Source organism: Haliaeetus leucocephalus, unplaced genomic scaffold, assembly GCF_000737465.1.
Source record: "Haliaeetus leucocephalus isolate CR32 unplaced genomic scaffold, Haliaeetus_leucocephalus-4.0 Scaffold795, whole genome shotgun sequence".
Taxonomy (NCBI): domain Eukaryota; kingdom Metazoa; phylum Chordata; class Aves; order Accipitriformes; family Accipitridae; genus Haliaeetus; species Haliaeetus leucocephalus.
In genome coordinates, this window is record NW_010973231.1 from 1,290,087 (window position 1) to 1,313,780 (window position 23,694).

Consider the following 23,694-nt stretch of genomic DNA (forward strand, 5'->3'; position numbering starts at 1 on the left):
GGCGCTCAGCCCTCCGTTTCTTGCATACGGACAGGGCTTGGCAGATAAGAGGGGTGGTTTCGCACAGTCTGCAGCGTCCAGAGAGGCACGCGGAGAAGTTGCCTGCAAACAACTTGCTTGGGAGCGGTGCAGATCCGCATGTGCGCTCGTATCTCTGCAGGTTTTCTTTGCAAATCCCCTGCAGGCAGAGTTTGCTCAACTAGTTGAACTGGCTCTTTCTGTCTTGTTTTTTTGGCAAACGAAGAATTTCCTTCCTGATAAAAACGGACGGCGGGCGCCCCGATTGGGTGCCGTGTTGGAGAGGATGTGACATCAGGCACATCTCTCGCTTCGCTGGGTCGCTGGCTGCCTACCAGGGCAGTCAGGGAGCCGTTTCGTTAAATCCCAACCCAGGTACTCGAGTTTCTGCACAAAGTGCTGTCGGCACCACATCCCAGTCTGCTGCAAGGTCTGTTTGACTCGTGCGTGCAGAGTCTGCTTAATAGATCACTCCCACTGCTGGGGGCTCACCGGGACGATGGAATTTGAACTCCGGAGACCAACCGCGAAGTGAAAAAACAGAAATTGGACAGACGGGGCTGAGATGGATGATGAGGGAACAAATCAAAGCGCCAGCAAATTGCAAGGAGCTGGAGGCCAGGCATCTGCAACGTCTCTATCGAACCCACTGATGAGGGGTAAGTAGCGCTCCTGCCTCGCCACAAGCCTCCACCTCTGCCGGCGGTGGCAAAGGGCAGGATCAGGCTACGGTGCCGTGCTGCTCCCGATGTCCTGCTTCCAGGGCAGGTCCACAGTCGGTCCCACAAAACATCCCCATGCCCTTGCACTTCAGAAGGGATTTTAATAAGCTATTCCTATTTGATACTGAATTTTTGGTTGTTTTTTTGATGTATCACAGGAAAGAGTGTCTGATTCTGTACTGCAGTTTGTACAAGCAGAAACAAATGCAGCACTTGAACCACAGCATGCTGAAAAAGAAGTTGCAATGTGGCGTGTTTGACTTAGATTAGTGCCAGCTGGAAGCTCAGCACTGGCTCAATTCCTCTTTTTCTTCTTTCTTTTCATTCCCTTCTTCCTTCCTTTCCTCCTTTCCTTTCTCCTTTCTTCTTCTTCTTTTCATTTTTCTTTTTTCTTTTTCTTCCTTGTTTTCTTTTTCTTCTTCTTTTTCCTTTTCCCTTTTTCCTTTATCCTTTTCCTTTTCTTTTTTCTTTCAGATGAGCAGACCTAAGTGTTGTTGCCCAGGCTGAGCCACCAGCCCTAGCAGGTTCTTCTGCAATGGCCAGGGAATTGTGGTCAGTTGTGACAAATGCCGTTGTGGTCACCGGTGAACAGTTATTCAGACAAATGGCCTCACTCTGATCATTGCTCTGTTGTCTGCCCAAGAACCCTCGAAAATATGACACGGTGACAAAAGACAAGTAATTTAACTTCACATAACACTTTAGCTGGGTGTGTTCCCTGCAGCTCTGTTTTCTGAGAGGCTACTCCTTCAGCTTATGGCGCGTGCAGAAGGAATGAGGTAAATTAAGATAATGTGACTTTACATTGTCCTCACTCCTTTCCTGGGCTGCTCAGGACGCTTCCGTTCATACCAACTAGAAAATTAAGACCCTAAAACCACAACACAAAGATGATCAATATATCTGCTGTGTTGTCTGCCTCTCCTCATGCATGTCACATATGTACATCCTAAGGCTGGGGTGGGAGGGACGGGATGGTGATGTTATTAACAGTACAAATTGAACCAGGTCCACACTGGAGATGAGCTCCAGCAGAATGGAGGCTGGAAGGAGGGAGCCCACATGCTGCACTGCCGCACAGAGATCATTTGGTCCTTTAAAAATTAGAGTTCAGTCCATTCCTCTTGTGTCTGCTTGCTGCTTAGCAGAGTCAATAATCTCTGCTGGCAATTTACAGCAGGAATGTATGTGGCTCAGGCTACATGTACCACGAACTTTAGGGGAAAGCCTTAGAATATGAAAAATACCATTTGTAATACTGTTATATATAATGCCATAGGCATATGTGTGTGCAAATATGTATGCAAGAGCACACCTCCACCGAAAGGATTTCAAAGCCCCTTGCAAGCTGCACCGTGGAAGTAAACCAGCCTGGGGACAGGCACGGAGTATGCAACACCCTCCACATGGTCAGAGGCTGAAAAAAGATACTTTCAGCATCACCACAAAAATGAGTGCTCTTCTAGAAAGGTCCCGTGAATGCTCTGTTGTCCACAGGGAGCAGTCAGGGTTTGCATGTTTGTGTGGTTATTGCTATAAGGCTCCCTCTGTATACACCACCCTGCCAGCGCTCACGTGCCCAAGTGATGGCAGTGCAATCAAATATGACCAGAGGTTTAATGTAACATCTGGGCTGGCTGGGATTTTCAGCAGTGAAAGGGGAGCTAGATGCCACTGAAAGCCAGTGGGTTTTGGATGTCTAGATGTTGAAGCTGTTGAGGCCTGACTCAGCTTGCCTGTGGACTAAGGTGTGGGTAAATTTCAAATTTGGATAAACAGTCTCATTCCTCTGTGAAAGAGCAGTTGTACATATTTTTGGCCGCCAGAAATCCTTGTTCCTGTGGTGGTACATACAGTGAACGCAGCTGTGCCACCCACATACACCAGCCTTGCTCCTCACCGGGCAGCTCTGGTGGGCAAAGTGTTTTGAGGACTTTCCTAAAAGTCACTATTTCAGGATTTTAAAAGTCCATGGCCAGTTAGCACTGGCATTTGCTTAGGCTTCAATGAAAAGCCTGTGTATGGTATAAATACTGATCGTTTATATTACTGCTGGCGTGCCTCCTGTGCTGTGCAGAAGGGGGGAGTGAGACCCCAACATCCACTTCAGCCTCCCTCCTCCTCCAGGCAAGAAACACGAGTTCCAGCCTGGAGCAGGCAGAAAATAGAGACTTTGTGGTTTGCAAAGGGTGATACCCAGGGTGCAGGAAGCGGGGAAATTTGCCTTCCCCTGGAGGGAAGTTGCCTTCCCAGCATTGCTTCAGGGTGGAGGTGTTTGCTGCAGATGGAGCTAGGGTAGGAGAGATGGCAGATTGGGGCCATGCAGTTCATGGCAGCAGATTTGGAAGTACGCTGTGGCAATTAGTCATCAGACAGGCCTTTAAGCACCCTCTTCCCAATGTGTCCAAGGCTGGTATGAAGCTACCATAGGCCTCCACTTCCATTTAGGATGAAAGTCTTGGTTCCTCTCAGTACAGAATTCCCAGCTGGATTATGACATGTTGGCACATACCTCTTTTTATTTTCCACTGACATCTATTTTTGACACTTACGTGGTCAATCTTTGAATTCATTGTTAAGACTTGGCAAAACTGCAAGCTAATGGCCAGCCTATAGATGACTATGGTCTGGTCTGGCTCTTTTTAGGCTCTCAGTAGAAACCTGCCTTTTCTCAAGCAAGCACTGAATGGATAAATTCTGCACATGGATGTGATGGCATGACCATGCACCTCCCTCTTTGTCACCAGAATGCTGACACGATGATATAACAACTTGGTAGTTTGCACAAAATGCTGCTTGTATTTGTGTGTCCAAAAAAAGATCAAGCTGCAGCTCAGAAAACTTGTTCCTCAATCTAAATTTTTAGAATTACTATAAACATGCTTCTCTTGCAACTCATGCAGATTGGGCAATGGCATTTGTTTCTAAAGGGGAAAATCAAAAGCTTTTTATGGAGCCTGGAAACACAACCAATGGTAACACAGGCAGGATCAGCAAGAACAACAGCATGGTCAGATAAGCATCATTTGACACACATAATTTAAAGCAAAGCTATTTTAGTCAATTAGTAATACTGTGCTTTAATAATTGCAGCATAGTTTAGCTGTCCTTATGAGACCAGAACCACAGCTTCTGGAAATGGCTGTTCATTTGCTAAAGCCAAAGGATATTTGTGAACTTACTGGAACTACGTGTTTGTTGTGGGACATGGCTCATGGAACATAGAAGGAGGCAGGCAGAGCTCAAATGTTGCTAATAACAAAGAATACAATTTTCTTTTAAAACTAATGGACGTACATTACCTACATTTCCTGAGTTCATTCCTCTGTTCATTTCATGTACTTGGTACATCCCATAAAGCTGTATTGGGGTTCTAATTTTGGCCTTCTAATTTTGAGGCTTCTCCCAAATATGAATCACATCTGAATTGATGAATCTTTTTGTGCCTGTGATGTTTGAGTTGCTTCTCAGTTTCTCATTTTTTTCCCTTTGGCTTTCATAGTGAAAGTAATAGACTAATAGACTTCCAGTAAAAGACTGGAAAAGATCACTTGACTCATGTCTTGTTAGCCATTTCTATACTGCTAAATAAAAGAGATTGGGACCATTTCTGTCTTTGAGACCAAATGGTGCAGACTGTCTTGCCTTCACATCTTCACCTGCTTAAAGCTGAATGCTGAATTATCCTTCTGGCTTTCTTTACTTGGCAGTGCAGATTTACCTACCCGCTCCGCACAGTCTCTGACAGTGCCTCACGGTCACAGGCAGCAGTGGAATAGATGGCAGGTTTCAAAGTGTCCACCAAACACCGAGTCTGTAGGCCACGGTCAATAGATCACCAAACACCTTCCCAGTTCTCTGCCAACAAACTTACGATCTGAAGGAAAAGACCCAAACCCACAGCTATAACAAATACATGCCAAGAGCAGGAGAAGGTGCCAAGCTTTCTCCCCGAGGAGAGCGCAGGATAGAGTCTGTGCCCTGTACATGGACGAGGCACAGCCTGGGCCTGATGGTCCCTCCAGCCTGATCTCCAAGGCATCTCTCCTTCAGAATTCAAAGCTGATTGCTAGTCATTTTAACTGCACCTTTGAGCAGGATATACTGACCAGGTAACAGAACCTCCAGCCACCAGATCTGTGTCCTGTCTCTAGTCATGGTCAGTCTCCGGTGGACACAAAATAAACCTCCTTTCTTGTCCAAGGGGTGCCCAGTGACAGCTTAGGTCAAGTAAATATAAACCTAGCATAAACCAATGAATGATCTAGTGTTTTATACAAGCCCTCGCCCTTTCCCTTCCCCTAACTAGATAGCAGTCATAACCAGAGACAGGGAAATGAGGAGAAATGGTGAAAATCATGAATCAGCTGCTTGTCCAAATCATCCCTGATGAGACCCCTGTTCCTAAGGGCCTTGTTCCACAAGCTCACCCCCCACTTCAGGCTTCAAACCCACCTGGAGGTTATTTCCAGGACATCACTGGGATTGTCCTGTGAGCCAGGAGCATGCTGGAGCATTGTTAGGGAAGGATTCTCACAAGAGAAGGTGAAGTCTTGATTACTCTGCTAGATTTTTTTTAACTGCTTCATTCAAATAAGAACTATCACGGGGACCAGTTGGGTTCCCTCTTGTGATGGGTGTGTGACTACTACCAATTTGACCCGCTGCTTGTGTCCAAGAAGGGAAACACTAAAATTTACCCTAGTTTAGTCCATCGATGGGCCATTCTTCAGAGTTGATAAGATGCAATATGTACATATTTGCAAAAGCGTGCTATGCAGATAAGCATTGTGATGGACACCAAGTGGCTCAAAAATTGTGTACTGTAGTAGCAGAAATATCCTTTTACCTATACGAAAAACTCTAGACAAATGGATTGCACAGTTATAAAAGAGTCTTGAGAGAATAACTATAAATCTATAGCAGACCTTTTGCAGGCACTATGCTGGCAAAAAGTCTCCCCCCTACCTAATACAGGTATGAAGGCAAAGATCTTCTGTGTGTGATAACACATTTCAGATACCACCATCTTCAGGTCACGATTTACTTAGTGCAGAAGTTTTCAATCACAAAGCCATTGTAAGTCTCGCTATACTAGATCTTGTTTAAATTTGATGTCCTTTACTGAGCACACTCAAAGGTGAGAGAGCGATAGCCCAACAGGCTGGGCGACGGCTGACACAGTGGGTTATCAGCCCACTCCAGCACCCCACGGCATAGCCAGAAGGGGCAGGACATCGGCCAGGAGGGGTTCAGCTCTCCATGCACGTTCATACCTGAGACAAGATCTGCGCATCTTGTATAAGCACTGGCATCATCAGCTAGTCTGTAAAAATTATTTTAAAGAATTGTGGTGGTTTATTAGGTTTTGTTGCTGAAGGCGGACTTCTTTCTGTTAAGCATCCTGTTCCACACATGTGACCTAGTATAGTCCTGGAAACCTCAGCAGCTTGTCCAAGTTGGTCATGGGGTTTTCTCTGTAGTTAGTGGAAGGAGAGTGAGGTATCTCCAGAGCAGCAAAATGTGTTTCCAAAAGAAGCTGGGTGAAATGCCCTCTGGAAATGCATCTCTTCCTTCCCAGAGGCAACCTGGGCCATTGACGTAGACCAGACACTGGGTTTTGAGGCAATGAGTGCTGAAGGAGGTAAATGTCTCCCAGAGGGATTATTGTTGTCAGCTGGCTCTGAGCCATAAAACCTGTACTATTGCAGATGGTATGTAAGTGCTGTACCTCACTTTGTGGTTTCAACAAGTCAGAGAATACAGCTATTACTTAAAATGCACCACTGCACGGGCTAACACCAAACACTGAAAACTGAAAGGCAAAATCAACAGGTAACACAATTTATCTCCTTGTACTTTGGTACCTTCTCTTGTTAGGTATTGTTGGCTCTAGCCCAGCTCTGAGCAGGGGTAAATGACTGAGCAGCCATACCCTCTTCAAAACACAGTCCTTTTGAGCTAATTGGTAAAGTGTGATGAGCTTCCAAGGCACTGGAAGTAATTTAAAGTGAGGGACAAGCTCCGTCACAGCAAGGTGATGTTCTGCAACTCCCTCTCATGTCTTCTGAAGGGGAGCGCAGCTGCTCAGCGCCAACACGGTATGAGTTAAAAACACACCCAGAGAGAAGCCGTCCTCTTGTCTCACTCTCTCCTGGCAGCTGCTGCAAGGAAAGCTTGGCAGCTCAAGTAATAAAGTAGAAAAAGAGAGGTTTGCTGGGGTCATGCAGTTGAATTAAAGTATGCTGAGGAAACAGTCCATGGAGTTGTTAGCCTTTTTTCCTGTCTTTCTCTTTATGCAGACTTTGTTTCAGACTGGTCTCCTTTGCACGATGCCTCTATCCACGGGCGTCTGCTTACTCTGAAGAAACTCATCAAACAGGTACCCCTCCGCTGGGTTGATGTGATCTCTGCTGGGTTTGTTCAGTGGTTAAATGCAGTCTGTGCTTTATTGTGAAACCTTCAGGGTGAGAAAGTCATGTTGACTAGAATCCGGTGAAATCTGTGTGTAACAGATGGGGTTTTTTCTACAAGTGGTTCCTTGCCTAGCACAAGCTCTGTGCACTAAGCTGGTGATGTGCCAAAATATCCTGGGTCATACTTTAATTCTGGTGCAGGTAACGGGACCCCGGTTGCTGGGATCTCCGGGCGGCTGGGGGATTCCTTCTGTAGCTCCTGCGCCTGCAAGCAGCGTTTGGTGCCGTGGGTGGGGGGCAGCTCAGGACCCAGGCAAGGCTCTGGATGAGGCATCAGTTCAGCCACCCACAGATCTGCGGGTAGCTGGGGCCCCGGTTCCTGCTGCAGAAGGGCAGGGAGAGCTATGGAGAGCCGATTTCTGAACCTCACTGCTCCGTTTCTTCAAAATTCTCGGATTTAGCCTGTGGAGGAGTTGATGGAGTGGGAAGGGGTATTGGAGACTCTTCCAGCTTAACCTTCTGGAGCACCAAGATTGCTAGAAACAAAAGATCCTGTAGAATCAAACCAATGGTTTCTAATGCAGGGGCTGGCTTTCCTTCAGTGTGCCTCGCTGCAAAGAGCAGAAAACACCTCAAAAGCGTTTCAGGATTCGATTCGGTCAACCAACCACAGACTCAGCAGGCAGGAGGTCAGAAGGCTTGAGCAGTGATGTAAAAAGGCAGCAGTCATGACCCTGCCAAGAACTCTAGTAGCAATTTGTCATCTTTTTTTTTTTTTTATTTCAGATTTTGCTGTTCATGGTGTAGTAGAAATAAAATCATGCTGAGTTCCTAAAGGGATGTCTGTATTGTCCCATTGGACAGTCCACTGCCTACAGCTTTCTGCCTCGACTAGCAGTGTGTAGAAGGCGTGACCTCTGGTGTGCTGTGCCAGTGTCCACTCCAGCCAAAGCATCACAGACTCTTTCTCTGCTTACCTATTGAGATGAATACCTCCAGGCAGTGGAGGAAGGTCTGATTACATAAATATTTGAAGCTAGAAAGGGTGGGGCTTTTTTGTTTGTATAGGGGGTTTGGTAGGTGGTTGTAATGGTATTTTCCATTATTTCATCAGGGGAGCGATGTTAATCTTGTTACAGCAGACCAGGTGTCTCCTCTTCATGAAGCCTGCCTAGGGGGTCATGCTGCTTGTGCCAGTGTCCTATTAAAACATGGTGCTCAGGTGAGTACGATGGACATTTTATGCCAGTATACCACTGATATACACTCTGTACTTAGCTCTGCTTAAGGTACCTATGTTATAAAATGCACTTAATAAAGCAATCCAAAAAGCAGAGATCTACACAACAGTTATTATTCTTTAGATGAAGGTGCAGTGTTCTCATCATTTACTGAAAGAATAAGGGGAAGTTCCTCTTACCAAGGGTTTATAATCCTGCAATAGTTAACGGCGTGTTTTATTTTCTGCACACACTAATCTCATTGGTGTCAATATGCAGAGTCTTAAATAGAGGTGTAGGACTATTAGGATCAACTGATGATAAAATGGGAAGAGAATGGAAACAACATGCAAGTAAAATGGTGAAATGGGTGTGTCTCATGGCCTCTACTTTTCAAGCTAATGTTGAAATTAGAGTGAATAAGAAAATTAACTCATTATACAGATGTTACCTTTCAGTTTAAAATTTAAAAAAAAGGCAAAGGCTGCACACTTTCAGCTGAAAATGGACCGTTTCAGGAGAGGGCTACAAGCAGGTGTGTTTCAGCTGAGATAACTGAGAAATGGGCACACATTTAACTTGGTAACTAACTCCTGAGAGACCCTGGAGCGACACTGGTTAGACATTCTTTTGCAGGAGGAGAGACTTGGGGGCAATTTTTAAAAAGATTTTTTAAATTATCTTTTTAATGAAAAGTTGTAATCTTCAGAAGCAGTAGGCAGTTTTTGCAAGGTATTAAATAAAAAGTATTGAGGACTGTTTTCTGTTGAGAAACTGGATAATTTTCATCAGTTTTGAAATACTGAGAAAGAAAAAAAAAAAAGCCTGATTCTGTTATTTTTCCCCCAGGTGAACGGAGCTACTGTCGACTGGCACACTCCGTTGTTTAGTGCTTGTGTCAGTGGCAGTGTGGCTTGCTTGAATTTATTGCTGCAGCACGGAGCCAGCCTACACCCGCCCTGTGACTTGGCATCCCCCATCCATGAAGCTGCTAAGAGAGGTAACCCCACAGGCATCAGCACTCCTTTCCATGTTACTAGCAGTGTGTTGAAGTGGAAGAGGGAGTTAAAGAAGATCATTTTCTTGATTTGGGTCATGTGAAATACCTTCCTAGTCCGTGTCATCACAAGTGGTGCAGTTCCTCCCACCCCTGGTGCTCACTGAGGGCAGCTCAGCTCGGCTCTCAGGACCTCTGAGTTCATGTGGCAACATCTGGAAGGGGATGCGTTGTCCAAGTCAGCCCCCTACCATGTGGACATCTGAGGGAGTCATCTGGCTATCTTCAAGAGCAGTGGAGAGAAACACAACGTGATTTGACTCGTCTTCGGTAGACATCTGAAATGAGTCAGATAAAATGCGAGGGCTTTTGCCTGTTTTGCTAACCGTGGCTTTGCAGCTCCCATTTTCCAGGTTGGAAACACTGGAGTGGATGAAAGTATTACACTACCATCTCTTGACAAATCATTGAATCTTTGCCAAATTACACTCATGCAATAGAGAATTTGCTGAAAAAAATGCCTCTTCTCTGTGAGTTGACTCTTCCTTTATCCCTTTTAAGGTCATGTGCAATGTGTCGAATTCCTTGCATCCCGTGGGGTAAATATAGATCACAACATCAAGCATCTGGGTACTCCGCTTTATGTAGCTTGTGAGAACCAGCAAGTGAACTGTGCCAAGAAGCTTCTTGAGTCAGGTAAAAAGAAAAATAAAGGATGGTGTGCTTTTGTTTCCTGCAACATCTATCTTTGGATTCTCTTTGCATCAAAAATTTAGAGGAGCTTCTGCTCTGGGACCTGGAGATGTTTCACTCTTAATGGCAGCCCTGGGTTAAAAGGGGTAGCAGGGTAACCAGGGTCTTCTTGACCCAGGAACTTGGCTTTACAGCTCCCAACAAAATGATGAGTGATTCTGGATTTCACATGGCTCGTGGTGCCTGGAACAAACACCATCCTTTCCAGTGTCTCTGTGTGCGATGCTGCAGTTATTTGAAGTGGGCAGGAAAAAATTCCCTTTTTTTCTCTTCCTCCCTCTTTACCCAAAACAATTGATTCAATTATTTTTACGTAGTATTTCTGCAAACATGTTTTAATTCCCACTGAGGTCATAAAAAGTTTGAAACATTTCCAACACATAAAAACATTCAGCGCTACATACATTGCATCAAACAAACCTAGCTATAAGTCTAAGCACTTGGTTAATTATACAAGGCCATTTCTTGTTATCTACAGTAGTGCAACTCTTCTAACCCAAGGGGCCATATAACCTAAAGTAGCCACGTAGCTAGTACAAAAACAATGGACCAACAAAGCCGCTTTGGAAAAAACAAGCAAACATCACATAGATCATCTTTTAGGTGGGTGTTCATCTTTTAGCACAGTGATCTATTTTTGGAAGAAGTCAAACACAAATTAATCTAAATATTAAATGTTTGGCTATTACTTTCTGTTTTCTGCTATTTTGTTTTTTGCTGCCTTCTATATATGAGAATGTGTACTATAAAAACATTATAAATGGTTTTGAATTAGTTCTGCAGCTCACCCTTCTTAGGGTGTTTTAGGAGCCATTAGACCAGGATAGCAGATGGGGGAACACTGAACAGGGGTGCTTTCTTATATCCTCCTCTACCAAGGGCCTCTAGAAATTTTCCATCCTCACATTTTTTCCCCAACAAATACTTTGGCATCTGGAAATCCCACCAGCTTAAGCCTCTGGTGCAGAGCAGGTTGAAACCCTGCATGTATTTTAAGGGAATGGGGCACTGGGATGGGGAGCAAAAGTGGGCCGTAGGTGGAACTACATCTTTGTCCTGCTTGAAGGTATTCATGGGCTGGATGAAGGACTTCCTCATGCACCATTACTCTGGGATCATTTTCTCAGTCACAGCCCCACTCCTCCTCAACCAGTGCCTGTGCAAATTGTCGTACCAAGCCCCAGGGTAAGGAAATCAACCTCTGGGTGAATGCTACAGTATCTATGGATTATTCAGAGAAATAGCAGCTAGTGCAGGAAATGGAAATAGGCTACTGTATAGTCGTTATTCTTTGTCATCTCTTGGCATTCAGGAGCAAATGTGAACAGCGGCAAGGGCCTGGACTCCCCTCTGCACGCAGCCGCCAGGAATCGCAGTGCAGAGCTGGTGACACTGCTGATTGACTTTGGAGCGGACATTTGGGTGAAGAATGACGAAAGCAAGAGGCCGATGGAGCTGGTGCCACCCGGCAGTCCTGTGGGCCGACTGTTCCTGCAGAAAGAAGGTACTACTTAGCACTTGTTTTATTTGTTCACTCAGGATTTGTCAGGGAAAAAACACCCAAACTACTGTAAAAGGCTATGCTATTCCATGCTGCTAGCACTATAGAACTGAGAATAACTAAGCTTACCTCCATTCGCCAGCATAGGGACACTATGTTTTCTAGTGTCAGAATATAGTGGCACACTAACAGTGATAATGGTAACAACAATAACCCATCTTTTGACCTCCAGGTTGTGAATCTACTGCATCAGGGAGCAATCATATGGAGCTTGCAATATAATGCAAAATAGAGTTTAGGGTGAAAAAAACAGCAAAATGCTCATTAGAAATTAGTGGTAGCTTTTTCTGATTACCTAAAGCACTGAAATCAGTGGGAGTCCCTCAGTTCCCTTGTGTCTGAGATGGGAGTAGACCAAGGAGTGTTGTCTGGAGCGTGCTGACAAATGCAGGCAGCAAATTGCCTCTGATAGGCATTGAGGCTAGGCAGTGAGCGCTAGGACTGGGATCTTTGGCTACACAGTATGCTGATGGTCAGGTGCGTGCCAAATACTGGTGTATTGGGTCTGGCTGAGATGGAGTTAATACTCCCCATAGCAGCCCTCATAGCACTGTGCTCTGCATCAGTAGCTAGAAAGGTGTTGATAGCACACCAGTGTTTTGGCTACTGCTGAGCAATGCTGGCACAGCATCAAGGCTGTCTCTCCAACTTTTTTGCCCCCCCCCAATGGCAGGCTGGGGCAGGGCAAGATCTTGGGAGGGGACACAATCAGGACAGCTGACCTAAACTAACCAAACAGATATGCCATACCATATGACGTCAGCTCAGATATAAAAGCTAAGTTAAGGGAGACGGAAGTGGGGGGCATTTTGTCTTCCGGAGCAACCACTACGCGTACTGAAGCCCTGCTTCCCGAGAAGTGGCTAGACATTGCCTGCTGATGGGAAGTAGAGAATAACATCATTTGTTTTTTCTTTGCTTTCGCACGCGCAACCTTTGCTATCACTTTATTAAACTGTCCTTATATTGACCCACGAGCCTTTTGTTATATTTTTCTCCCCCCATCCAGCTGAGGAGGGGGATTGATAGAGCGGCTTTGGTGGGCACCTGGCATCCAACCAGGGTCAACCCACCACAACTGTTCTCAGCATAAATGCAAAATTGCAACCAGAAAATTTTTAACGCACGTGATACTGAAAAAAAACCCCAGTATAGTGAAAGAATGATCTTCTAGTTCTCTGCCCTTTACTTTTATTGTTGGGCCAAGTTCTTATGTAGGTGCAAAAGTATCTTTAAAGTGAAAGACTCTATATTAGGTTTTTTGTGGGATTAAGAAAAATTGCACAGGAATGATATAATGAATATATATATATATATACATACATTTATACACTAGGCTTTTTTTTTAAAGGCCAACGTGATGTGCTGAATAATCCAGCAGTATCAAACTGTAAGCTTAACCTTTAGGAAGTGCTTATTTTGTACCTGTAAATGAAATAGTTCCAGGTCATTATACTTTATTGATTATGGATAAATTAATGAATTATGGAGAGAAACTTTACTTACCATTCTCGAGGAAAATTAGAATAAGGTCTCTAGTGGCTACTCATTGGAGTACTTGTGTTCTTCTTTAGAAGTTCTTATTCAGTCAGTAAGCTATACGCTTTACTAAATAATCTGGATTTTCATTATTTTGCACAAGTTGCTGATGGTGTGGTCCACGACTCTATTATGCCAGTTACATGTTGATGTGATTGTTGTCATGACAAGATTTACACCAAGGTAAAACTGGAATAACAAAGTGATGAATCAGGCCCTGCTTGAAATAGTAACATGAAAATAATAGCATGCAAACAACTGTGCTGCGCATGTTACGCATGAGCAACTGATACTTGGTTTCCCAGCCTAATCTATGGTGCACAGAGCGGTGATCTTTCTGAGCTCCAATCCCTGCTGTGTTAGACTCCCGACTCCAGTGGCACCATGTGTGTCCTGTTTATTTGAGATATAGAAAAATATTTCAGGCACGCCCTGTGGAGCTGGGCCGAGAGCCGACAGCTCGGGCAGTAAGGAACTTTGCTACGTGAAATTCAGCAGTCGAAATCAGAAGGAATAAATGCCTGAAGGGCCTTTTGCTGCTGAATACTGTTTTTCTGATGTTCTCCAACATGCCATTCTCCGAGTAGGGTCACGCCTGATGGACAGCTGACGTCTAACTTCTTTGGCTGACTGAATGGTTGCACCCCGGGGACAGTGGTGCAGATGTGACCCCTCTGGTTTCACCCAGAGGTTTGGAAATGTGCTGGGGGGGATCAAGAGTCCCCCCCCAGCCCCGTGTCCCCTCAGCACTGGCAGCGCTGAGCTGCTGCTCACCTGCCCTGCGCCCACACACGGCTCTTCTCCCCCCAAGCCGCAGATGCTGGGGGGCAGCAGCCCCTCGCCCCAGGACTTCACCATGCTGCCGGACTGCTCATACCCTGCTTGTGTTGCAGGGAGGGTCCTACCCGTGGGCAGGAGAATGAGCTAATGATCCAAAAATGCACTGTGTTTTTGAAGAGCGTGCTTGCGCTTGCTAAATATTTTTCAGTGTAGTGACAATGCTTGCGTTTGGTAAGTCTTTAGGTTTGGGTTTTGCGGGTTTTCTTTTTTGAATGGAAGCTTTTATAATGAGATGTTTACAGGCAGGGCATTGATCTGTGGGATCAGGATGGCCAAACCGACGTGCAATAGCCCATTTAACTTGCTTGCCTTGTTCCGCACCCAAGCACAGGGTGACTAACTCATCTGCTGATGCCCAGCAGAAGGCTGCAGCCCCCTGCACAGCCCTTCCAACAGTGCAGCCGTGTTCAGCCTTGCAGAGCTCCTGGAAATGTGGTCTCCTGCGTGAGGGAAGTCTCAAAAGCTGATTAAAGCTGCCACCTCACCGCATTTTTTGCCGCAGCCCACCACCACTAACATTGCAGCTCTCTGGTGACCGCTATCTTACTCGCCCAGCAGGCAGGCGCCGTGGGTGGCACCTAAACTGTCCCCTCCCGGCTCACTTACCTCCCTCTTGCTTTCCACGCTGGCTCTTCTTATCTCCTCCCCACTCCCAGCATCCAGCCCTCAAGTCCGTGCTTGCTGACCCCCCGTCCCCTTCTTGTCTGCCCCCCCAAAACCCCTCGCGACCCTCCGTGCTTCTCGCCCCTCCGTGCGGCACATCACGGTGCAGGTGCCGTGCCGGGGGGGGGCTGAATGTTGGCGGGTGCCGCAGTTAAACCGTCACACAGGATCTGCCTCTTCCTGGAAACGATAAGGGACCCAAATAAGCGTACAATGCCTTTATACTTAATTTTAAAAAAAGCGCCACAGATTCTTCAGCAGGGCTTGTACTTCTCAGCATGGGACAACATCAGACAACACAAACTGCTTCACACTCGTGTGAAAGAGAAGCTATTTAAGAGAAGCTTAAAAGGGAAAGACTGATGCTGCTAATGCTAATTGCAGCCATGTAATGACAGAGAGCGATTAGGCTTGAATTGAACTGCAGGCGGGCTGATGTCCTTTGGTGGGTGCAGGTCTGGCTTTTCACTGCTGAGCGTTCTGAGGGCCACGCACCCCCGGTGGCAGGAGGTGGGGGGAGCGGTGATGCACAACTGCTGTTTCAGCTTTACGGTTTTGGGGTGATAAAACCGCGTGTGTAACCTCTTCCCTGGCTCTTTCTCCAGGGCCGCTGTCCTTGATGCAGTTGTGCCGCCTGTGCATCAGGCGGTGCTTTGGACACAAGCAGCATCAAAAAATAACCGGACTCCTCCTCCCGGACGAGCTGAAACATTTCCTTCTCCACGTTTAAGCCTCTCATGTTCAAAATGGTGCCTTTAATAACACAGCAAGGTTTGTTGAGGAAAGACTCTTTTCTCATCAGTAGTGTTGCTGCAATGTTAATTTATGATAGCTGTTGGTCTCTGGTAAAGCCCTGGGTCCAAGAAACACAGGACTGACCGACTCTCTCAGTCCTCGCTGCCACCACCCCCAGCAAATAGGTCATTTGGAAAGGAACAATTCTGCATGGTTGCATGGTAAAGCTTGGAAATACGACTCCAGAGCCCCCTAGAAAGTGTAGAAAATGAGCCTAGCATTTTAAAACAGATCTCTTGATTCTCTGACACAGTTTTAGAGGGCTCATGGTTGACAGCCCCTTACAAAGAAAAAAAACCCGCATATCCCAGCCCAGCACTAACAGCACTTCACGTGTATATTAAGGGTACTAAGGATAGCTACACTTTCTCTGTAAGCAGCACTCATGTGCCTGTCATCTGTGAGGGCTGTACCCACACCAATGTACGGATAAGGAAAGGGAACCCAACTGAACCTACCTGTAGAGCAAGCGAGGCCCTCTGGCAGATGTTACTTATTTTCTAAGTATATCACCCTGCGGATAGATGAGCACCAACCAACAATCATCTGCTTTTAGGCCAGCATCTGAAACACGCGTTTCTGCCGTGGCAGCAAGTAGGTCACTGCTGATGGCAGCTCCCTACCGTGCAATCATAGTGGGGGGAAAGTTTTTAATCATCCATTAAAATCACTTATTCCTGATGCTTTGAGACATAAGGGAGCCACACTTCAGAACTACACATTTTCTCCTTGTAACATATTATTTTTCAAGGACACAGGCTAACAGGCTATCAGTTGCAGGCACTGAGTGCTTCCCCTTTCTACCCTGAAAATCAGGTGATATTTCCTAAGCATTTCTCAGCATGCATCAGAAAAACATCCCCCTTCCCCACCCAAGAAAAGAGATCGTCTTAAGAGTGAGATAATTCTTTTTCTTGGAGAGGTGCTACCTCATTCATAGCATTTTCCACGGGAGTGGTAACAATAACACCTCTAATCTGTGGTCATAAAACAAACAAAGAAAATACTGAAATTAAAGTCCATTCCAAAGTAAAGAGATAATGGATAATTTCTGCCCCGTGCTCGGTTGCTGAGCTGCTGGCTCACTGTATGTGTCTCTCAGACAAACATGACATGTGGTTCTTATTCCACCGAGGTCATAAGAACAAATATTTCCTCCAGCTAAACTTTAACACTGGGTGTTTTTCTTCCCTTCCCAGAAACACATCCTGTTGCCACAAACCAAAGTGCAGTTATAACCACTCTGGGCTGTCCCGGGCTCTCCCGTGGGAATATCGGCTGCCTGATACATGCGGGAGCGAGGATGCCGAAGCTCCGGCTCTTCTGCTTGCCACCCTGTCTCCTCTCTGGCTCTGGACCGTGATGGATCTGCATCACCTGGGAGCAGCAGCGCACCCACCACCTCCCCTGAGGGGCTACCTCCTACCCGCTGCGTTGGAGGGGCAGGCCACATGCTTCAGTGCTTTTGGAATTTCTTTTCTTTTTCACTTAGCTGTGGAGACTCCTGCAAGAGTGGGCTTGGTGTGCAAAAACCGTGACAACATCATTAACGCCAGCAGTGAGATATACGGAGTCCTCATCTCGTAAGTGGAGAGACGGGCAGCCTTCAAATACACAAACTTATTTTGATGTTTACTAGTGTGCTGGTGTGTGAGGTGCAAGCCTTCCTTTCACATAGGGGAAGTTAAAGAGGATGGGTCAAATGCTACCTGGATGCTCACATCTGGTGTAAATTACAATTCAAATCCTCGGCTGGACAACGTTACTGCTCCCTATAGGTATCCAGTATGATGGTTTCATTTTCTTGTGCTGACGAAACACAGCAAAAGCAGTTCTCTTGGTTTTGTGGGATACTAAATGTACCCTAATGGGACAAAGGGACAAACGCCATTAGGTCTGGAACTCCCCTTATGATAGAGGCACCTAAAAATCTTCACTTATCTGACCCGATTCATCACACATAATTTGAGCCATGTAAAAATTCACTGGCTGGTTTAAGATGGCCTTCTATATTCTTTCCCTCCTGCTGGGGAAGAAACATAGACACCAGTCTTCATAGGCTGAATAAAAGCAGGCATCTTGGATGGGAAAGGAGGATCTTTCTAAAATCAGTATCTTGGTTAAGCTGAATTTGCATTGAACAGGCAAGGAAAGGACAACGATCCTAGTGCTTAACTTTTGAAGATTAAAGTGTGAAGAATCCCTGCTTGGGTGACATATCTGAAAGCTGAAGATCCAGCTTATTATATTTCAGATGATGAAGAACCATTTTTTTACATACTAGTTTTATCATTTACCCTTAAGCATCTTATTTTGTAACTTTAGCCCATGGGTTTATAGGAGTAATGCTAATACCAGGAGAAAATTGCTCTTAGAAAATGGTGAGAGTGTTGCTTCTAGATTGCTTTTCTTCTGGAAATTTCATAGTGTGACTCTGTTTACTTGAATACCTCTGATCAAGTGTAATTAGGATGAATTCTGTATGCTCAGCGTGTACCATCTCAGTATGTTTGCTTATTTATTTTAATATAAATTGTGATCAACACTGGCAAATTACAGCTTTATGCATCATTTATCCAGTTATAAACTGTAAAAGTTGTACAAGATGCAAACTGAATAAGCTCATATAGGTGAGGTTTGGATCTTCTTCTCTGTTTGAAACCATTCCAAATGTAATGCAGGACTTGAAAGATTGTCAGGAATGTATTTTACCAGATTCTTTGCTATTATTTTGTTAGGAGTTTAATGGTAGTCAAGCCACAATTGCATAGGATATTTGCTCAAAAATAAATGGTTTATAAATGGTTTTTTTTGATTGTCATTAATTTTTTAATTGATAGCACTAATTTTGTGGATTGTCTGATACTGTGGAATTTTGGACTGAAATCTATTTGTTTGCAATCATGCCTACAGATGGGTAGTGTACAGAAGAATTCCTTCAAATAGGCCTATAGTAAAGATAAGACTAAAATGCAATACTGTGCAAATCTTGCCTTTTGCTGATGTTTTAAGGTAGAGTTGGACTCTTGCAATTCTTTTTCTACTCACTTGAGAGTTAGTGAAAAGGAGCCGGAGATTTCACGAAGTAGGAAAAGATGTAAATTAAGATGGTCACCATCTTTAGGGTTTTTGTTTTGTTTTGTTGGGTTTTTTTACCAATTTGCATCAGTTTGTCTCTCCTGTCTCCTCAGCAAGAGGCACATGTAATGATCTGGGTGCCCTTGTCTGTGCCTACACAACAAGAACTCTTTACTGGAAGTGAGCCTGTGGAGACCCTTGTATGGTCAGAAGTCCAAGGGGTATCTGCCAGCATCCAGTGGGTACACCGCAGGGCTGGAGAGACATGGGAGGGCAGTAATTCCCTCTCCATGAGATGCATCTCTGAAAGAGAGAAAGCAGTGCCAGCAAATTGCTTTACAAGATGTTGTTTCTGCTGGATACAGGGCTGCTTATGAAAACTGTGGAACTAAACAACCAATACCTCAACAAAAGAAGACAACTTATTTAAGCAAGAAAATTCTGATGTATTGAAAGAAGTCTGATGCAACAAATCTCTGCAAAGTTGCTTTGGCTCTACAGCAGTTGCTAGGTGGGATCAGCCATGTCCCAGGACTCAGTTCTTCATTCTGCAGTCGTGTGCAAAGGTCCACATCTGCCCTGCCCATTTCTCGCCATTTTATTTTTCTCTCTTAACTGGAAACCACAGACATCTTAATCTGGTAAATGTAATATACAGCTTTGGAGCATATGCAGAGAATGTCCTCTTACCTCTCCACTGACATGAATGCATTTCAAGATGACTAAGAAGGAAATAAATTTTGCTTTACTAGCTTAGCAAAATGGGACAAACCAGCTGCAAAATAGCAGATTAAGGGTGCTAGAAGGGAGAAAAGAGAGTGCTTGTGTCCCTAAATCAGGATACACTCAATTCCCCTCAGACTCATGTTCTCAAGAGCCACAGGTCCAGGACTTGATCCTCCCGAAGCCACTTTTTCTTGCTTAACACATGCACTTTATCTGTCAGAATGGAGACTGCCTTGCCCTGCAGTCCCAGCCTGAAGCCTGCTGGCTTTGGATAAAAATTTGCCAGAGTTATTTCTCTGCATATCGAACAATTATTTGTCATTCCTTGATACGTTGCTCAGCTCACTGCTCCAAGGGATACTCACTTTCATGCAGACAGGCATTTGATGCAAAAGTGCTCTCTAGGATGCCTCGAGGAGTCCACCCTTCTTTAAAATGACAGCAGTGAATTGTTGCTGGGAAGAGAAATATTTCGAATTCTTACATCCCCATTCAACACGGTAACCCTTACTCCAGCCCTACCTGAGTGCTCAGGTAGCACACCTGGACAATACCTGGGTCATGTCACCGTGCAATAAGGTCTTGTTTCTTTTCTATGCCAGATGAAGCCTTTCCTTTCTGAACTACTGCCCTTTGCATTTTTAAAGGCCTTGAAACTCGTTAATCATCACCTATTCAAGAGACACAGGACTAGATTCATGGCTTTAGCACCTGTGAAGTAAAATTGAGTTTCTAATCTGTCAGTTGTCTCACTTCACAAATTAAACTGTGGAGTCTCTGCCGAGTCTGGGGCTTTCAAAATCCCTAGAGCTTTTCCTTCTGTGGTTTGAAAAATACAGTGGTAGCAGTTAAAGCGGCTCTTTGTTTCATGAAAGCACGCTGACTCTGAATCCTGAAGGTTTGTGCAGACCCCAAAAAGATGTTATGCCTATGGCAAATATAGGGTTGTCTCATTGTCTTTGAAACTGCACTTTTTATTAACTTATTTTGGGGAACAGGAATCATCTTGGCTTTGTCTTGATTAAATAATTGTCCCAAAACAGGGACTGTTGGTGGTGTGAGCCTCTGCGTGGAGCGAAGCTCCCAGCAGCTGCTTTGCTCTCCCCAGTCCTCCCCGAAGATGTGCCACCCCTGCAGATGACTCCCCTTCTGCACCCTCCTGACAAGCATGAGGGCTGAGGCTGACAAAATCTTTGTCCCTTCCAACTGTTTATATCTAATTTTTCCTGTAAGCTGGCAGGCAGCACCTCTGCCTCGCCAAGTCTCTCGATGAGAACTATAGACATCCCTTTCCAAAATAACTCCATTCATATTCACGGGTTCAGAACAGGTGACAAATGTATTTCTGCTCCTCCGCTGGTCAGACCTTGGCGAGCGCAAGGTGTGACCATATTCCGACTTCCTTGGAGTTCAGTCTGTTAATTCATCCCATAGGAAAGGCGAAGCACTCCGCCGGCCCTGGGAGTACCAGCTTATTCTCCTTGTTCACTGACCGCTGGAGGGGGGGATGACTCTGCTCACAGCTCTCAGTCATTTTTTTAGTCAGCCAGACACCCTACCTAAAACCTTTTCCTCATAGAGCAAAGGTTAAGAAGTAGCTTTTTCTCTCTTTCAAGCTGTAATTACTTTTATTATTTCTGAGGCTAGAAAATAAACAAAACCAACCCCAAAGATTTCAATCCAAATCAAGCAAATATTGCTCATTTTTCTTGCAGGAAAAGAAAAAAAAAACACATGAAAAATGTTATCCACCAATTGGGCTATTGGGATATATTTTTAGAGGTGATGGAAGCAAATGCAAATCCCCTCCTAGAATGAAAGAGATTCAATCTCTATCTTTGCTATCCCTGGCACTTCGGAGATAGATCCCCCTCGGTTTTGGTGAATCTAAGCCTTTCTCTCACCCAATTTATCCAGCAAGAACGTCTGACTTGAATTACTAATAGTTTCTCACTGATAGCGCCTCAGTACATAGAAGCGTAAGAGCAGACATTGGGATTAGGGCACCTCTGGGGCAGGGACTGGCAGCCCCGGGGGGCTGACAGGGGTCCTGGGCCATGGCCAGGGTGGGGGGAGCCCCGGGGGGCTGCCGGGGGGCAGCAAGTGCTGGTGATGCCCTCAGGGCCTGGATGTCTGGGTAGCCATGTGAATTCTCAGCATCCGTGGCATCCTATAAAGAGGAGATCCATAGCTCCAGCCACATATTTTGTGTATGGCTAATTCCCCCCATTTGTTCTGCAAGAGTTTTCGGCTAATTTTATCTGGGAAAATGAAGAACTGTTTCTTACGCTCTCCTCGGTACTCCCTTCATAGTCCTCTCTCTCATCCCTCCCTCACAGCCTCTTTTTCCCAGGCCAGAGACTCCCAGCCTCTTTAGCCACTCATCAGACAGAAGCTGGGTGACAGAAATATTGTGATTCTATATGTAAATAAAGTATCCCCTCCCAAAAACCCCCCAACCCTAAAAATGGCCAGAGCTATCTACTGCTTCCCAGCTGCTTTCCTTGCGTGCCCTGAAGTGTTGCTCAGATAATTCTCTGTTCCCGGCTCATATAACCAGACAGCTTAATCCAAAAGAAATACCTAGTGAAAACACACTCAGCTCAATTCCTGGAGGGGTTTTGCACGTGCTTTCTCCTTTCAGTTATCTCACTCCATAAAAATGATCTTAATTGGTTTGCATGCTTATCCTGGATTAAAGGGGGACAGCTATGTGCAAAGAGCACAGCACAGAGAGCTCTTCTTTCCCGAGACACGGAAAAAGGATTGTGCCTCATCCCTCCATGCGGTCTGGAGTTTGCATCTGCTCTTGTGTCCCTGGGCAGCTGAGCAGAGCGGCGGTCAGGCATTTCCTCCCCATTCAGCGGCGTGATTTGAAGCCCCCAAGCCCCCAACTCCAGAACATTGAGAGATGTGTGGGATAGGAGTAACTGGACACATTTCTGGCTGGGGAGGCTGAGACAGGGGTTTGCTCCCCGGCGCTGGCTGCCCGCTGCCCCGGGCACAGCAGCCCTCCTGGGGCAGGAGCCCGAGGGGCAGAGAATTGCCCACCGTGGGGCTGCCAGCCCCGCTGCCTCTGCCCGCTGCTGCGGACAGTGCTAGGTTTAGCCAGCAGATGGTATTGCTGGCACACGCCTCTGCAGAAAAGTTTTGGGAGAGGAATAATCAGGGAAAAAATGGAGCGAGGAGGGTCACGGTGCTGGGAGTGAATGCGACCTCAGGCTCACATGGACCAGGGAATCGCCCATCATCGCCACTTCCATCCGAAAGCCATGCAGCTGGTTTTTTACTGCCCTACTATTGCCCAGCATTTCTGCGTTGATTGTCCAAAAGTGGGATTCAGCAGGATGCATAGAATGCTCAGGGTTTCTCTTAACTGATGGATTAACTGTGCTTTATATTTACCTTCCTTTTATGGTGAAGACTAATATTTTTACCATTCATAGATGCTGTGAAGAAAGCACTGGAGAACACTGGAAAAACCGAATGCAAATGCTCTCACTTGGTCAGTGGTTGCCAATGACCTGGTAATTAGAGGTATCCTGCGGCACTCCCAGTCTTAGAAAGGTCTGCTTGTTGCCTTAATTTTTTACATAGCAGTTTGCTTAAGATATTTTTCCCCCAACATCCATTAACACTTGACAGAAAAAATAACAGTTCCAGAAAATGGAACATCCATACCTATTGAAATTACATATAATTAACTAATTAGACACTGAAATCTGCCTCAGTGTTCAGAATGAGTACTTACTGGCGTATAATACCTTTCAAAACCCCTTCTCTATTCTAAGGAAATAATTACTATTGCCGGCTTTCTAATTTCACAGGCTATCTGTTACCGCTTTATAGACAGCAGCTCTAGGCAAGAGACCTTCCCACAATTTATTTTGCATGAGAGTGCTCCTTGTAGCTCCTTGGAGCCTTCTCCTAAGAAACATGCAGCACAGGACTTTACAAAGCCACTCGGTGCCACAGCCAGGACTCGTCACATCTGTGCTCCATGCTGAGCAGTGACTCTGATTTCAGGGAAATGTCTTATTTCCATGTCCTCTCTACAATGCTTTGTTTATACTGCTTTCCACGGTCTACAGCCCAGAAAATGTATGCATTGCATATGACGATCTAATTCAGCTTCACATCTTACAAAAAAAAAGCCTTCACATACTGACTACATGTAGGCTAGGCCTTTAAATGTAATGTATGCTGTGAATTATTATGGCAGACCTTTACTCACCCTCCTAGGTAAGGTAATTTAGTAAGACTTACAAGTGACTGCCTGAAGATGCGCGTTTGCCTTGTGCAAACGGAGGCAGTTACTTTGATAGTGTTCTCATTTCTCTGAATCTTCTACAGGAGCTGCCTAGAA

The 23,694-nt window shown here is 45.3% G+C and overlaps 1 protein-coding gene across 4 annotated transcripts; it reads left to right on the forward strand.

Annotated features, from left to right (window-relative positions):
• Positions 1–294: 294 nt before the first annotated feature.
• On the forward strand, positions 295–18,265 carry ASB9 (ankyrin repeat and SOCS box containing 9). Of its 4 annotated transcripts, none has more exons than XM_010581535.1 (8): positions 295–677; positions 7,043–7,122; positions 8,271–8,378; positions 9,226–9,376; positions 9,935–10,069; positions 11,439–11,630; positions 15,335–15,500; positions 17,017–17,101. In XM_010581535.1, the coding sequence occupies exons 1-7, from the start codon at positions 584–586 to the stop codon at positions 15,457–15,459; spliced, it is 885 nt and encodes a 294-aa protein (XP_010579837.1). In that variant the 5' UTR covers positions 295–583; the 3' UTR covers positions 15,460–15,500; positions 17,017–17,101. The 4 variants fall into 4 exon arrangements, with proteins under 4 accessions (XP_010579837.1, XP_010579838.1, XP_010579834.1 ...); XM_010581534.1 differs by lacking the exon at positions 17,017–17,101 and adding an exon at positions 16,724–16,810 and having other exon boundaries at positions 296–677; XM_010581536.1 differs by lacking the exon at positions 15,335–15,500 and having other exon boundaries at positions 17,017–18,265.
• Positions 18,266–23,694: the final 5,429 nt, after the last annotated feature.

Excerpts from the sequence above, each read along its gene's own strand:
- ASB9 (XM_010581532.1), top strand. The coding sequence starts at position 584 with ATGGATGATGAGGGAACAAATCAAAGCGCCAGCAAATTGCAAGGAGCT. Across the intron at positions 678-7,042 it reads ATCGAACCCACTGATGAGGG|ACTTTGTTTCAGACTGGTCT; the intron begins GTAAGTAGCGCT and ends CTCTTTATGCAG. Across the intron at positions 8,379-9,225 it reads TATTAAAACATGGTGCTCAG|GTGAACGGAGCTACTGTCGA; the intron begins GTGAGTACGATG and ends TTTTTCCCCCAG.